Source organism: Ochotona curzoniae, unplaced genomic scaffold (genome assembly GCF_017591425.1).
Source record: "Ochotona curzoniae isolate NIBS_2020 unplaced genomic scaffold, NIBS_Ocur_1.0 contig_3643, whole genome shotgun sequence".
NCBI classification, from domain to species: Eukaryota; Metazoa; Chordata; class Mammalia; order Lagomorpha; family Ochotonidae; genus Ochotona; species Ochotona curzoniae.
Genome location: NW_024465933.1, coordinates 312,942 through 329,102, shown reverse-complemented (window position 1 = coordinate 329,102; position 16,161 = coordinate 312,942). Strand labels below are relative to the sequence as shown.

General features: G+C 45.3%; 1 protein-coding gene across 2 annotated transcripts in view; it reads right to left on the bottom strand.

Annotated features, from left to right (window-relative positions):
* The window catches only part of SGPP2 (sphingosine-1-phosphate phosphatase 2), a 116,918-nt gene that overhangs the window by 20,051 nt on the left and 80,706 nt on the right, over positions 1 to 16,161 (bottom strand). For both annotated transcript variants that reach the window (XM_040982783.1, XM_040982784.1), the window contains 2 exons: positions 12,503 to 12,682; positions 11,361 to 11,450 (listed from right to left, as the gene is read on the bottom strand). In XM_040982783.1, coding sequence (XP_040838717.1) covers positions 11,361 to 11,450; positions 12,503 to 12,682 — 270 coding nt within the window. The remainder of the gene's footprint in view (positions 1 to 11,360; positions 11,451 to 12,502; positions 12,683 to 16,161) is intronic.

The following is a 16,161-nucleotide window of genomic DNA, read 5'->3' as shown; positions in this document are numbered from 1 at the left end:
GAACACCTTAGACAAAGTTTCTTTGGAGATCTCCCCAGTCAAAATGCTGGACTCAGAACCCTAACCGAGAAAAGAGAGAAGACAGAACAGGTCAACCAACCATCTCAGCTATATCTTGGCAGCGAAATACAGGGCAAACAGAGACTGTATGATGGACTATGTCAATCAGTGGATTCTTCAAGGACCTCATAGTGCTTGGAGTGGCAAGAATGGCAGCGATTCATAACTGCTGAAATATCAAACCACCTTAGCAAGAACCTCAGAGCATACCCTACATCCGGGACCTGAGGAGGGTGGGAAATTGGGTGGGCCTTCTCCCTTAATACCCCCCTTTAAACATGAAGGAAACAACATGGGGGAAAAATATAATAGTCTTACCCACTTTCCTGTAGCCCTTGAACCTTTTTACCTTAATTAATTACGTAAAGTTTGTGAAAATACAATAATAATAATAATAATAAAATATGTTCTCTCAAAAAGAAAAAAAAAACCTTCTGTGACTATAAGGTAATGATTTGATACTCAGAATTATATTAAAATTAAATATTTTCCCTTATGTCAGTGCATAGGTGGCCTCAGGGGGTCTGGGGACTCATGCTGGGGGCCAGCTGAACAGAATGGGCCTGAGAAGTCGTTCAGCTGCAGGTGAGTGGGTGGGGGTGCTAGGGCCCTAAGTTGGCATGCTGGTATGGCATGCTGGTGGATCAGGCTTGGGGGCTTATTAACATGTTTGAGTTCCCCGTGGGCAGAAGGGTAGAATCCCAGGCCAGCATGGATGCCAGAGGACTGGATCTGGGGTCCCTCATGGGTCCCAGGTAGGCAGATAGGGCTTCAGACCAGTGTGTCACCCTGCTGAAGTCCAGGCTGGGGAACCCATGTTTTTATGGCCACGGACAGGGCTATGGATTGACCAGGGAAGGGGATTCAGGATGTGTGGGAGTGAGGATTGCTGAGGGAGTACATCGCTGGTGAAGAATGACTTTTGGGAGACTTATGCCAACAAGGTCACTGTACTTGCAGGTAAGCAGGAGGGCTGAGAACAAGAGGTTTCAAGCAGTGAATCTGAAGGATCTTTCTGGGTTAGAGCAATATATGTGTCCACATGGGAGACCCAAGCTGGGCTAGTTAACATCAAACACAGCCAACCACTGTCCACCAGTGCACACTGAAGCCAGGCTAGGGGGCCTTCCCAGTAGGACTAGACCACAGTATCTACCGATGGGTGTTGGAACAAAGGATGAATCACATTAGGCTGGGCCATGACACTAACCAGCATGTGAGAGAACCAGGTCTGGGAGCAGATTATGTGGGGGATTTGTAGTTCACTCCTATGAGACTGTCACGCTCGCTGGTTTGCTCAAGAGCTGGGGTAGTGACAGGCCAAGCATGGAACTCACCAACACTCACTGGTACTAAGGTTTGGAACAGGCCCATCTGCTCCAGGCACACTGAAGAATTGGCTGTGGGGCAGGCCAGGCTGCAACATCCACCAGTACACAAAGGCCCAAACTGGAGAGTAGACTATGCCAAGGAAGGGCCCAGCTCCCGCTGGCACACATGAGTTCTGGATCTGGGAGTGGGCCTGTCGGGTAACTTAGGAAACTCTCCTGGTGGGCTTTTGCTCCTGCTGGTGAGCATGTGATTCAGGGCTGGGTGTTGGTAAAGTCAGGCAAGGGCTGCTTCACTAGAAGGTAGGTGTACGGGCTAGCTTGGGGATTGGACTGAGCATGGCCAGACCAAGTTGTAACATACTGGCATGTGCAGGAGCCAGGATGGAGAGTGTGCCTTGCCAGGCTACACTATTACATCTATCAGTTTGCATAAAAACCAGGGATGGGGGCAGGCTAGGTAGGGAGAGGCAGCAGGACCCACCAGTGAGAGTTGGGACTAAAACATTGATGGCAAAGGCCAAGCCGGACTATGGGTTATGCCTGGCTGGGTCAAAGTACCTATTGGAACAAGCAAGATCTGTGGCTGTATGTGAGTCTGGCTGGAGAGCTAAAGGGATGTCCCAGGTAAGTTGTGGTGCCCACTATTGAGTGTGAGAGCCAGAATGGGGGTGGTGAATTTGACTGGACATAGCTGTGGCATCCACCTGGGTGTATCAGACTGGGCTAGGTTCCAGCACCTGCTGGTACTCATGAGCGTGGGTATACGACTGGCTGTGCTAGGTCTTGGCACCTGCTGAGCCACGTGAGGCTCATGTCTGGAGGTAGGCCAGGTACGGCTGGGCTATAGAACCCAATGACAAGAGCCAGAATGGATGTGAGTCAGTCAGGTAAGGCTGCCATATCTACCAGGACAGAAGGTAGGCCAAGTTGGGCTGGGCCAAGAACCCACCAATGTGCGCGAGATCTGCCATGGGGAGGTGACATGGTAGAGGAACTTGGGGTAACTCCTCCGTCAGGATGCAGTCCTTGTAGGTGAGCACAAGAACCAAGGCTAGGAGCAGCTCAGACTAGTTACAGTTCCCACTGGCATACATGACTCAGGTCTGGGGTAGGGCCAGTACACAGCACCCACTGGCAGACATGAGCACCATGGGTGTGGGATGGGTCAGGTTGGACTGCAACACTAGCTAGTTAGCAATATGGTAATGACTAGGGACTGCCCACACTGGATTGGGCTGCAGCACCCGCCCACATGACCTGGAACTGGAGGCAGGCTGGGCCAGTTCAAGCCAGGCTGCAGCGCCCACTGGTGAATGCTGCAGTGAGGCAGGCCTTGCCAAAAGGGGCCACAGCACCCACCAGCACATGTAACAATGGTGGGGAGGGGGTGAGCCAGATAGAGGGCTGCAGGACTCTGCTGGGCCACTGCTCCCACTGGTGAGACTGAGAGCTGGGACAGAGGGCAGATCAGGCCGTGCGGGACTACAATATCCATTGGCCTGCATGTGAGCTGGGTTAGCCAGGCTGGGCTGAGTGACCCTATCCACTGATGCATGCAGGAGCCAGAATAAGTGCAGGCTTTTTCACAGCATCAGCTGGTAAGTGCTGGGAATGTGGGCAGGTTCCGTCAGGCTAGACTGCAGTATCACCTGGAAGGAGCAAGATCTGGGGCTGGGAGTGCCTGGCTGGGAAACTATGGGCACTTCTCTGATGGGTTTTATCTCCTGCTGGTGAACTTGAGAACCAGGGTGGGGGGCAGGCTTGGCTAGACAGGTGGTAGCGCCCATTAGCAAAAGTGGGGGTTGGTTAGTACATTCAGTGGGGCTGAGCTATGCTGCAGCACCCACTGATATGTACGAGAACGGAACAGGATGCAGGACAGACTGGACCAGTCTGTTGCACATAGCAACAAGTGCAGGAACCATGGCTGGGGATGGGTCTGGCCTGGGCTACTGGGATTGCTCCGACTGAGCTGCAGTTCTGCTGGTGTGTGAGGGCTGAGTGTGTGGCAGGCAGGTTTGGCCTGGGCCACAGCTTTGATTGTTTTTTGTGTGAGATGGGGCTGGAGACAGAACTGACCCAGCAACTGCAACCATCACTGTGTGTGTAGGGCGTGTAGGCTGATGTGGGTGATACACTGAGCCAGACCTTGCGCTGGCTGGCATACAGAGTCAGGTCTGTGGTCACCTCTGTCTGGCGAGGTCTCTTAGGGGAACTCCCCATCTGGACTGCTGGTCTCAAAACTCCAACCATGGGGAAATCTCAGAATCTGTGGTCTGACTGCGAAGTGCCAAGTGTCAGAACTGGGTGTCCTCAGCTGCCGAGGCCTGTGCAGTGGACAGCATGTCCAGATGCACACCAGGATCATGACGGATCGTTGAGATCTACAGAGAACATCTAGTACCATGGATGATCGAACAGATCGGACAACTTTCCCTGACAAACTTCGACAGCAAGTATCCGGGCTGGTGGAGACTCTATGGTGAACTATGTCAGCCAAGGAGTGTTGGAAGGATTTCCTCAACCTAGAACAGTGAAATCAGCAACACAGAACTACCGAAACCACGTAAGCAGTACCTTGGGATACGCTCCAGTGCAGGTAGCCATCCCCTGGCCCCAGCTACTGACACAGTTAGGATACTGGACGCAACCCATTCCCCTTTTTTTCTCCCCTCCTCTAGATATGGAAAGAAGAAAAAAAAAATGGACACAATGCTCTCATCCACTTTCCTGCATTCCTGGGCTCTCCTCGCCCTAATCAGTGCTCCATATGGGTACCCATTCTTCTCAATTATTTGAACATCATCAAAATACAAAATAAACATATAAAATAAAAATTAAATACATCTGTTCACCAAAGATACTAGTGATGGAGTGAAAAGGGAAGCCCCAGCGAAGGAAAGGGAATTTACAATACTGGTATGTGACCAATGGAACACCAGTAAAGCAGTAAAGAAAAGACAAGTGATCCAGTAAACAGGTAAATGACAAATAGGCTCTCCAGAAAGAAGGGTCAATAATGAAATGGAAGGAGCTGATGTGATTATTCAGAGTTGTCACACGCACAGGCTGTGCAAACACACCTGGCAGAAGGGCCAAAGCGACATGGTGACAGGTACAGGCAGGGATGTGGAGACTCAGCAATTCCATATGCTACTGGTAAGAGGATAAACTGGCATGGCGGTTTGAAAAACACTACAAGCTTCCTCAAATATCTCTCCATATCTGCTATATTATTCTCGGGCAAATTCTGAGAGTTCAGAAAGCATGGATTGCATGTCTTAGGCCTTTTGCTCAGTACAGCGTCCCATTATCATTATGTCTCTTTACCTCTGAGCAACACTAACTCCCATGCTTTTTATTTCTTTTATTTTTTTTAAAGATTTTTTTTTTTTTTATTGGAAAGGCGGATATACAGAGAGGAGAAACAGAGAGAGGAAGATCTTCCCTCCAATGATTTATTCCCCATGTGGCCGCAAAGGTTTGGGCTGTCCCAGGCCACGAGCAGGGAGCTGGATGGGAAGCGGGGCCTCCAGGATTAGAATCGGTGCCCATATGGGATCCTGGCGTGTGCAAGGTGAGGACCTTAACCACTACACTATTGCACCGGGCCCGTCATGCTTTTTATGTTTATTAATGTCATAAGCAAAAGTTTCTAAATGGTGTTGTGTGTTTATTTGCATTTCTCCTATTACCTTTACTATAGCCCTGTAAATTGCTCAATTTACTGAATATCTTTGTTTTTTTCTTTGGGGAATTGCGTGTTTTTATGTATTGGGATGTTGGATTCTTGCCAATTGACTCCTTCAAATTAATTCTTTGCCTGTCACCTCTTACATTTTTGGAGATAACTTCCAATTTTTAATATACAGACATTTAAAAAAAGGCACTCCGTCAGCTCTTGCAGTCTTTTCTTTTGTAGATGACACATTTCATATGGCTGGCAAGGTTTTTCCCATTTGAAGTTTATGTAAATGTTTACTTACTTTTTTCTTTTTCTGATTTTTTTTCTAAGTGATTTAGAGCATTTCTGGGGGTAAACAAAGAGGTCTAGGTCCTGACATCCTCTATTCGTTTCTGCCTTCGTGACTTAGAACTACCGGCATTGAATATTTCAAATCTGTCTGCTGTAAGCGTCCGTCTGCTTTCTAAGGAAAGAAACGGCTTGATTGAACTAGATTGAAATGGTTTGTTATGATTGGATTGAATTTAGAAATAAGTCTTCCCTCTCAGGTTTCAGTGGTTGGTTGGGGAATTATAACAAGCCATTTCCTTTCTCTTTGTTCTTGTTCCTCCAGTGAGACAAACAGCTTCAGAGGCTTACAAATGAAAATGAAGGACAAGAGCCTGAACGTCACAGCCTGAACGTCACAGCCCTGGTGGGGACCACGCAGCAATTTGCATATGTTCTTCCCCAAGTGAAAGAAATTAATGAATCTTTCTAAAAAAAAACAAAGTATCACTTCTCAGCCTTTTGGCTCTAACTTATAAGAGGGTATTTTCAATGAAAATAACCTTAAGTGATATATTTATTGTGGCATAATTTTAAAATCCAAGCACAGCTTTTTTGTAACATGTATTTCCACATACTTTTTAATGATTCTTTATAGAATTAAACATTGATTTATTTAAACATTTTAAAAATTAAATGCGGTGCTTTTTCCATTAAGAAACATAATTATAAGCTTAAAGAAAAACCTCACCCTTTAGCAAAACTATAAGACAATATAATCTTCAGGCAGTCTTGTAATAGAGGAGACGTGCTGTGGCCCCACGCTCTCTATCAATGTGGCTTGTTTTCACTGATCTGAGGGGTCAGGGGTACATCTCAACGCAACCCTATTTTTAGTACTCATCTGAGCTCCCTCTTTGTCCATCCAGGACTTCAGTGCAATTCTGGATCTTTCTCACTGAGATAAACTACCTTCTTCCCAACGGCCAAATGAGCTGTCTGTTTTGGGCTCAGTGGACCACTCCTGCAGCCAGCTGCTTCACCCTGTTGGCTGCTGAGCCGTTAGCCCTGGGAAGATGCCCAGGCTGTCCACACGTGGGTTCTCTAAGTCCGCTCCTCAACCCAGAGCCTAACTGGGTTCTCTCATCCTTCATCTGTACTCCCAGACAAAAAGTGTCCCCTGTGAATTTTTGGTAAAAAATTACTTTGCAGGCCCACCACAATAGCACAATTGGCTAATCCTCCACTTCCAAGTGTTGGAATCCCACATAGGTACTAGTTCTTGTCCTGGCTGCTCCACCTTCCTTCCAGCTCCCTGTTTGTGCCTGGGAAAGCAGCAAAGATAGCCCCAAATCTAGGGACCTTGCACCCATTGGAGAGATCCGGAAGAAGCTCTAGGCTCCTAGCTTCAGATCAGCTCAGTTCTAGCTGTTGCGACCATTTAGGGAGTGAGCCAGTAGATGGAAGATATTTTTCTCTTTCTGTCACTCCTTTTCTCTGTAAATCTGCTCTTCCAATAAAAATAAATAAATCTTTTTAAAACTACTTTTCTTGTGTTTATTGCATGCACAAGTGGTTCTTGCTGGAAACTGTACTAAGCCCCAATTTTGATTCAACCGATCTAGAAGCATAAAATGTTTTCAACATCCCTTCACGTCATCCTCAACAATGGCTTTCTAAACTTCTAGGGCGGTCAACTACTAATGATCTACTTTGTCTTTAAAAACTTTTCCTTAAACCTTAAAAAAAAAAAACAAGAAGGATCAATGTTTTACCAGGGGTCCTTATTACTTTCAAAACCAGAAATAATCCTTTATTTTTACAAAATGGCAAAAACATTTCTCCCTAGGGCAAAGGGAAACAATGAGCACAATACTGTGGTGACTAATGCTCAGAAACATGACCGGATTCCCTTTTTATCTCAGTAAGTAGCTCACCCAACAGGGCACAGCACAAAGTAAGGCTTGGCAGAATGTAATTTATACGACAATTGGCTTTTGCTCAATGTTAAATAAGTCAATTGAAAGTTGGGCTTTTTTTTTTTAACTGTGGTTGCAAACAAGTTGGGGGAAAAAAAAACACCAAAATTGCTCTATTCCAAGGCCAAAACACAGTTTTATATAGTCTGCAAATAATTTAATATTTGAGGAGCCTTTTGAACATTTTCCAACTCCAACCAAAGCTAAAGCATTACCAAGGGGGGGGGGGGAAGGAAGCAAGTAAGCAAATAAAACCCAATATCTATATAATTATCCATAGATCAAATAATTTAGGGACAGTAAAATTAAGCAATATTTTAGCAAGTTTAAATGCAAGGTAATGAAATGTCTGTTCTCATACTAATATATCAATAGAGATTCTAATTTAACTGTTAATATATTTGAGATGAGTTCATTACTAGCCAAAGATTTACAATCAGTTCTCTGTGACTCAACAATCCCAGGCACTACACAGCATGGTTAGTCCATTAGGCTTTCTCTCTTCCATCCTCCCTAGACACAACTGGTAAGAACAGAGAAAATGCCACGATGCAGAGCTAGCAAGGTCAAATGTATACCAGTGGACCTCTGCTCTGCTCTTCTGTTCACTGGAAGAGCTTTCCTTTGGAGAACTGCCCCTCCCATATGACCATTCTACTCCCAGCCCCTGTTGAAACAGGCTGGCTCCTGACTCAGCTAGCTTAATCCCAGCCGTCAGCACCTTTCGGGCAGGGTTTGTACAGGAATGTTCCTACCATCCAGTGAGGGCCAGTTAGAGATATTTCCTGAAATGCTCCTCCCTGGAGCCCTTTAGGAGAGAAACAGAGAGTTGAAGCTTAGAGCTCCCTGGGCCTAGTCTCAGCGAGAACACTTGTCCAATTGATCCTGCAGAGCGATGCGCAAACAGGAAGATCACCCTCGGATCCCACCCTCCCATGGCAGAGCTGCCCTTCTGACCTTTGGATACTATGATTAGAAAAGACAGCCGATATCCCTTTAAGCACTGTGCTTTGCACTGCTGGGTGCCACTTGCATTCAAGGATTCTAGAGGAAGGTGCACAGCAACCACTGATGTTTGCGCACAAGAATATTCTCAAAATGTGGTGTTTGTAACCCTCAGGGATCATTCCCAAGGTCTCATTCCTGCTCCGTGACCCTCTGGATCACTGGTCCATCGGTGGTACTGGATCCAACCAAAGCTTCATCTCCACACATAGTAATTTTGATCTGAGGGGGAGTTATCAGGAGCTGGGCTACATGTCTGATGACACCCTATGGAAAAGAAGACTACACTCCACTTCTGGTCTCCCTTGAAGCTTTCATGTTTGATCCCATCTTGAACTCAGTGAGCTACTCAGTCCCTTGAAGACATTCTCTCTCTGTGTCTTTCTACTGCTGACTGCAAGAAGTTCATTCTTCAAATCAAGAGAACACACAGTTACATGCCAAAATAATAGTTTCTGTATGTCATTGCATGGCTTAAAGCTTTTAACTACAGGAAATGTAAGGCTTCAATAAAACTGGCATTGGTAATAAGCTTTGTTTCATCTTGGATGACAGCCCAGAGGTAGGCTGGTTCTAGTGTGGTACCGTTGGCCTCTTGAATGTCACTGGGCTCTCTTGCTTGTTAGTTCCATATTTGGGCTAACTTCTCTCAAAGACCTATGTTCCCCAAAGGCACCATATGGCTGCTACCAACAAGTGGGGCTCGGTTGTCATTCACAGCCAGCAGGAGACAGAGAGATATCTCCATGCACAGAAAAGCATCATCACATTTGGAAATATTGTCCTGGCAGTGGTGTGAGAATCTGTTTAGCGGCCATAACTGACTAAGGTTGGTCACTGCCTGGCTGTCTGAGGGTGAGAAGGGAGAAGCTGAGTCCTGTTCTTGAGGTGGGGCCAAAGCTGGTTTGGTGACAGTGATGACACCACAGGATCAGTTTAGTGTTTCCTCATGCATCACTGAAGCCTGCCCAGGAGTCTGGCTAGAACCTGCAAAGCCCCAACATATGACAAGGAGTAATGTCTTCATGGCCAAGATATGCAAATTATTTCTGTGAATATCTTGCTTGTGTACAGAAGGACCATGTCTGTGAAGAGTCAACCACCAGAATGGCGCACTGACATTCAGCGGGCATCACGGCTGTGAACAGTCAGTGTTCCAGGTGAATACTGGCGGTGCCCACATGGCATCAGCTGGAACCTTCCTTCCACCCCAGTTTTGTTCATGTGCATGCCATGAAATATCAGGCAGCCTTGAAAATAAACAAATAAACAAAATAAGCATTGTGTTTATTCATTTGAAAGTGGCTAGTTACAATGCTTTCATCTCTGTTGCGGATAATGGTGCCGAACAGGCTGTGTTTTGGAGAGGACCCTTTAGTAATGTGAAGCAGTCGTGTGGCATCTTGCCCTCCTCTCAGCAGCCACGAGATGCAGTGAACAACGGACGGGGACAGCAAGGACGGCAAGGGCGTACACTGGTAAGTAAAATAAGAATGGCCCTTAATTGCTCAAGATCTCCTCCCCTCTCCCACCTAAACAGCGAATTAGTTATTGCCAGGATTAAATTATGCAAGCAAGGAGCTTATGCAAATACAAGGTCAGATCTTATCCCCATTTAAAACTGGAATTATTTGCCATGAATTTGGGGAGATGCGAATTTTGATGTTTTTAAAAAGTATTGTGTTAACAGGATTTATCTTGATTCCTGAGTTCCCTGGTCTCACCCAAGGCCAGGTGCTGTCACACCTCCCTGTTCATTTTTATTTGTCCTTCCTCTAGAAATAAAATAAGCAATCTTGAAGAACGCTGAGAGTCCTTGCGCCCAGCCTAGGTGGAAAGATTGGCAGGCAGGCACTGTGGCCAGAAGAGCCTTGGGATTTCACCTCTCATTGACCAGAGCTGCCTGGATTTCCAGGATTCAGCAGCACAAGGCCAGGAAACAAGACCACTGACTTTGAAGCTAACCACTATTTCAATCCAGCTGTGTGGCACTGCCAAAACTATTTAACCCCCCTGTGCCAAAGAGTTCCCAACCCAGGAACGACAATCATGGAAAGCTTACTTCGGAAGAGCTCCATGAAGGAATAACAAGGGAAAGGACCCTGTTGCCATCTGATGAGCTCCTGGAGTCATGAACTCCCTTTCTCAGGACTTACTTCCTCTCAGTTCTGTGCCTCTGCCCACCATGACAAGCGACCTCCTTAAACCTGCTCTCTCCTCTGCTCCAGGAGAGGGAAGCCAGGCGGCCACCAAGGGGGTCCTTTCCCTCCCAGGTCTGTTGCTAATGAAACTTTTGTGTAGAGAGGACCGCAATAAACGAGAACTCATTGTTTCTTAAACAGAATTTTCTTACGCTATTTGCAACAGGAAAAGGTGTCCTTGGAGTCCACTGTGAGCAGTCTTGTGCTCTGGACCTGCCAGGCTGCTGGAGGATGCACTAGGATGTTGAGTTCTGCAGTAGTTTCACCTGTGCTGTCACAGCTTTGGGGAACAAAAATCCTAATATGGTCAAAAGCAAAACACTGAAGCGCAGCTATATCTCTCTGTTCGCACTACCTCCTTCAGCCAAAAGTGGTGTAAACGGAAGAAAAGCCATGATTCTGGACTCCCCCTGGCTGGTGGCAGTCTCTCCCTGCAAAAGCAATGAAGACCCCCAAAGGCCTTGATCTGTAAGGACTTGCACGGGAAGCTCCATCCACCCGTGTACCTCCTTGGCTCTGTGTGTTTCTTCTGCACTGTTTGCTGCACCATCAGTAAACGCGTGTGAAAAGAAAAGATCTGATCCTCCTTGGTCCTTCTACACCTTTTTCAATGTTGCAAAACACCTTGTCTAGCTCAGTCTTGTGGATATTATCGCAACATCCCACTATTATTATTGTTGTTAGGCACAGATCCTAATAATTAGTTAAATCACTAGCCTGATGAGAAATATAATTACATAAGCAAATAATCTGGTGAAAGGTCAGTGTAAGAACCACACTGGCTATAATGTTATTCAAGCAATCATGGCAAGACCTGAGCACGAAGACTTACCAGCACTGTGTGCATGCCAGTGTAGAGTCGGCTGAGACACACCAAGGCGGAGAACAGCACAGCCATCACCAGCCCCCAAACGAAAGGATACTGTGGGGAGAGCAAGGCACACAGGCACTCAGAGCATGTTCAGGCCCAGAAGGCCTGATGTCACAGATGAGAAGATCCATTCTATCTTGATTGCTAGGTTGAACCTTCTAACCTTCTTTCACCCCATAAACCAGCAGTACCATTGTATAAAAACATGTTTGAAATGAGAGAACATACAAAAGAAAAAGGAAGGGTTTGGCACTGTGGTGTAGCACATCAGGCTGCTGCCTGAGCTGCCAGCATCCCATATGAGCATGAGTTGAATTCCTGGCTTCCTCACTTCTATTTCAGCCCCCCAATCATGCACCTGGGAAATCAGTGGAAGATGGCTCAAGTCCTTAGATCCCTGCGCCCCATGGGAGATCCAGAAGAAGCTCCTGGCTCTGGGCTTTGGACCAGCCCGGCTCTGGGCATTGTAGCCATTTGGGGAATCAATCAGCGAATGAAAGATCTGTCTCTCCTTTCTTTCTCTGTAACTTTTAAGTAAATATTTTTAAAAAGAAAGGAAAAGGGAAGGTATCCAATAATATAGTTCTGGAAGGCTATTTCACTACATACAAACATGTAAATAAGATACCGTGGCAGAACTTGGCTTTGAGGTTCATACCCATGCTATCTGGGCCCTGGAGAGTCTGGTAGAAGGATTTGGTGGAACCATCTCATTACTGGAGAATATTTTACTAGGATTATAGCTCTTTCTGTCCTTTTCAGACAGATGAGAGCACTGATTGAGGTGCTGTCTGGGCAGGCAGCTCAGGGAGAAAATGCTTCCTGACCGCACAACATGCAGCGGTCACCTGGGGCAACCCACGTCACACTGGTTGTGCTGGTGTGATTGTTCATGGCAAACCCTGATTGGGGAACTAAATGACACAGCCATGTCATTTGTGGAGTCATTATCATTGAACACTCAGTGGGTTCCAGTTCCCCTTAGACTTTGGTGTATAAGTCTTACAGTCCCTCAAAGTGGCTTTAAGAGGAAATTATGAAATGTAGCTGCAGGCTTCATGGCAGCTGTGGACCTGGAATGAAGAAGAGTCTGGCTTCCTCACCTGGTATCTGTCCATAGAGGAGAGAAGGAGAGTAAAGGAAATGGCGGTGGCTGCCATGGCGTGGGTGGATGGCATTCCAAACTCAGCAATCACTCTCTTCTCAAGTTTCACAACAGGAGGGGAAGAGGGACGGGGCCACTTCAAGATGTCCTTGGTCACTTGGCCAACATACATCACCAACTGCAAAAGCAAGGGGCTTGGGTCAGTGTAATGAAATCATGCACGGATTGATTTTGGGGGGTTCCCAGTTGTCAGTTTAAAGCATTCTCTCTCTTTGACCACATATATATTTAGGAAGTCTTACAGCAAATGTTAGTGAAAAGATAACAGGTTTTCTGGATTTAACACGACAACTGAGTAACCAACAAATGACATTTATGTGTGTGTGTGTGTGTGTGTGTGTGTGTGTGTGTGTGTGTGTGTGTGTATATACTGAACTAACACTTATAAAGATCAAATATGTGCCCAGGCTCTATTCAAAGAGTTTAGCTCTCTTGATGCAACAACCTTGGACCCATTTTACAGGTTAGTCAACACTTACGTCCCTAATCACAGGCAGAATTGGTAGTGGCACAGGAAGTCTGGCTTCAGACCACGCTTTAACCTAACACAGAAACCCGGGACGATCCTGGACCAAATGGAATCTAATATTTAAACAACTTTTTTTTTTTTAAAGTTTTAACCACAAAAATGACCACTCTTACAGATCAACTTGTTAACATTTTCTGAATGTATTGTAATCCCTTCTATATGTGGATAACATATTGGATTTAATTTAACTTCATTTATCAATTGGGCATTTCTATTAATAAATAGACAAGTTTGTATGGAGATTTCTCAAATGCTTTTTCTGTGACACCACTAATGAAGACATCTCTTTCCTCCAGCCCCCCTTGTTTTCTAAAGCATAAGACAGATCAGAACTTGATGTCTGCATGCTCCAAAAACGAACAGAAGTGTTAACAACAGGTGTGTGTACTTTGTCAAATAGCTTTACAGGACATTTTGATGACTCACAGGAAAAAAGAGAAGAGTAAAATCTATTCCTAAGTATCTGCCCATGAAACTCAAAGTGTGGTCTGAGAACTGGACCCTGAGAGCTGTTTCAAACACACATGCCCAGCCTTCCCATACCACAGCCCGGCCCAAGCCAGGTGATGTGTGCAGGGGGCTTTGAGCAGCACAGCTCTGTGGCCTGATCCCACACAGCTCATGCTGCCAGCACTTCCTCACACACCTTCTCATCTTACCACGACTGCAGGGACCTTACCAGGGCTTTCTTTACTTGTGATGGGTAATATCACCTTGCTTTGGAACAAAACTCAATATTTCAAAGTAATTTTGATTAGTCAGCTGGGTTACTTTAGGAAGTCCCACACTCTATGGCTTTCTTTTCACCCCTTTAGTTGTAATTCTGAGCATTATTCCAGCACCCTCAGATTCCCGGCAGAAGGCGCTAGGTGTGCTGCTCCAGGTTAAAAACGGAGAGGCACTGCCTGTGCACAGCAGGCCAGATCCAAGGCTATAAAGCAACAATCGCCCTGAATGCCACGGCTGTGACTTCTGATCGGACTTTGAAACTTAACCTCCGTACCATGCTCTTATTATCAGGAACTGCTCTCCTGGAAAAAGGCGCATTCTTTTTTATGTCTCTGCCTCCCTCCTATGACCCTGTAAAAACCACATCTAACTACAATCTGGGGGAACTGAAAAACCTGAAGATATTATTGAACACTGAGAATTTACTTTCAACCCATCTGTTTCCTCACCCACCCACCAGCACAATGTTCAGACATATGGCTAATTTAGCTCACTAATATAATAATAACAACAACAAAAACAACAACAATAATAATAATAACTACTGTCCCTACAGACAGGAAGCCTTAATGTTGTAATGTGAAGGCTCATGCGGGGTGAGCTGTAACCAAAGTTTGATTTCATGAATTCTTCTGACTTTGACATTTATACTTCACCTTTTCTATTTGGTGTTTTTTTTTCTTTTTTTAAGAACTAGGACAATGGTTTATTTCATTAAACAATATTGCCACAGTTATACAATGAAATGATAGCTCTCTTAAAACTAGAGAAAACAGCTACATTTTTATGTTCCACTGAAAGACTGTCACTTCTGTCTCTACCATCACCATTCCTAAAAGTGAGTCCTTAAGTAGAGAAACAAGGATTTAAATATAAGGCAAAAAAAAAAAAAAGAAAAGAAAAAAAGACTTAGCAGCAGAATTCTATGAGGAGACAGAGAGGCTTTGGTACAAGCAGGGGGGCGGGGCCCTAATATGAGGGATGCACAGGGCGGTACCCAGGTTACTGGGATTGAACAAGCAAAGGTTGGGAGAAGTGGTGTTGGATGTTTCACAGTGGACGTCGCAAGGGGGTCAGGCCCAGAGCTGCATATCAAAGTGCATGGTTAAAGAAAACAAAACTGTGTCAGCTGTTGGTGAGGATCTGTAGAACCTGGAGCTCCCACCTGCCACTGGGGGAATGCAAGGTGGTCCACTGCAGGAATGCAAGGTACTCCACTGGGGGAATGCAAGGTGGCCCACTGGGGGAATGCAAGGTGGTCCAATCAGTTTGGAAAACAACTCAGTGACCTTATGAGAAGCAAAACATACACTAATACTATCTAACCTTGCCACTAGAGATATTTATCTGTGAGCAATGAGAATATGTGTTATACAAAACTTTCATACATGAATTTTTACAGGGCCATAGGAGGGAGGCAGTGACATAAAAACTTGCATACTTTTTTCTGTCATAACTCCAAACTGGATACAATCCAATTTCCATCAATATGGGAAACAACTTGTGATATAATCATACAATGCAGTACTACTCAGCAACAAAGCTGAATGAACTACTGACACATGCTTACAACATGGATGATCTCATAATTACACCAAAAGAAGCCAAATCACAACAAAATACAGTCTAGATAATATGATACCATTAGCATAAAATTCTTGATAAAATGCCAGTTATTATATAGTGACAGAATGCACACAAGTACAAAGGAGGGCAGAAAAAAAATACAAATAGACACCAAGAAACCTCTAGGATGATACATATTATTTTGCTCATGGAAATAGTTTCCAAGCAGTACATATGCTAAAACATGCTAAATTGCACTTTTAAAAATGTGCAAACTTTGTAAATACAGCAAGAATTGCTCAATTGTGTAAATTACATGGTATATGGATGATAAGCCTGTTAAATTCATATCGTTTTTTGGTATGTTGGGGAGGCCCTCAGGATTGAGAGGGGGAAAAAAAACAGTTAAACAGATAATTTAAAAAATCTGAAAGATAAAGGTGTGATGTTTCAGCAGAGGACAGAAAAAAATGTTTTCTTCTTCTTTTTTAAGACGTAAGAATGCTGAACAAGTTTACAAGTGGAAGAGGATGACAAAGAGAAAGGAATTACACAAATGAGAAAGAAAAAAAGCTGTTGCCACAGGGACTCTGAAGCAGTCAGGTGGGGATTTTTAGGTTGAGAGAAGTGAGCCACCAGCCCAGCGCAGGGATGGGATGCGCTGGAAAGCGCCACCGGATGGTGGAGCACTGGCACGGTGGCAGGCAGCGATGCCGCCTGGCCTCCAGCACACTGTGCCACTCTAGAAAGACAGAGCTCCGTGTCCAAGGTGA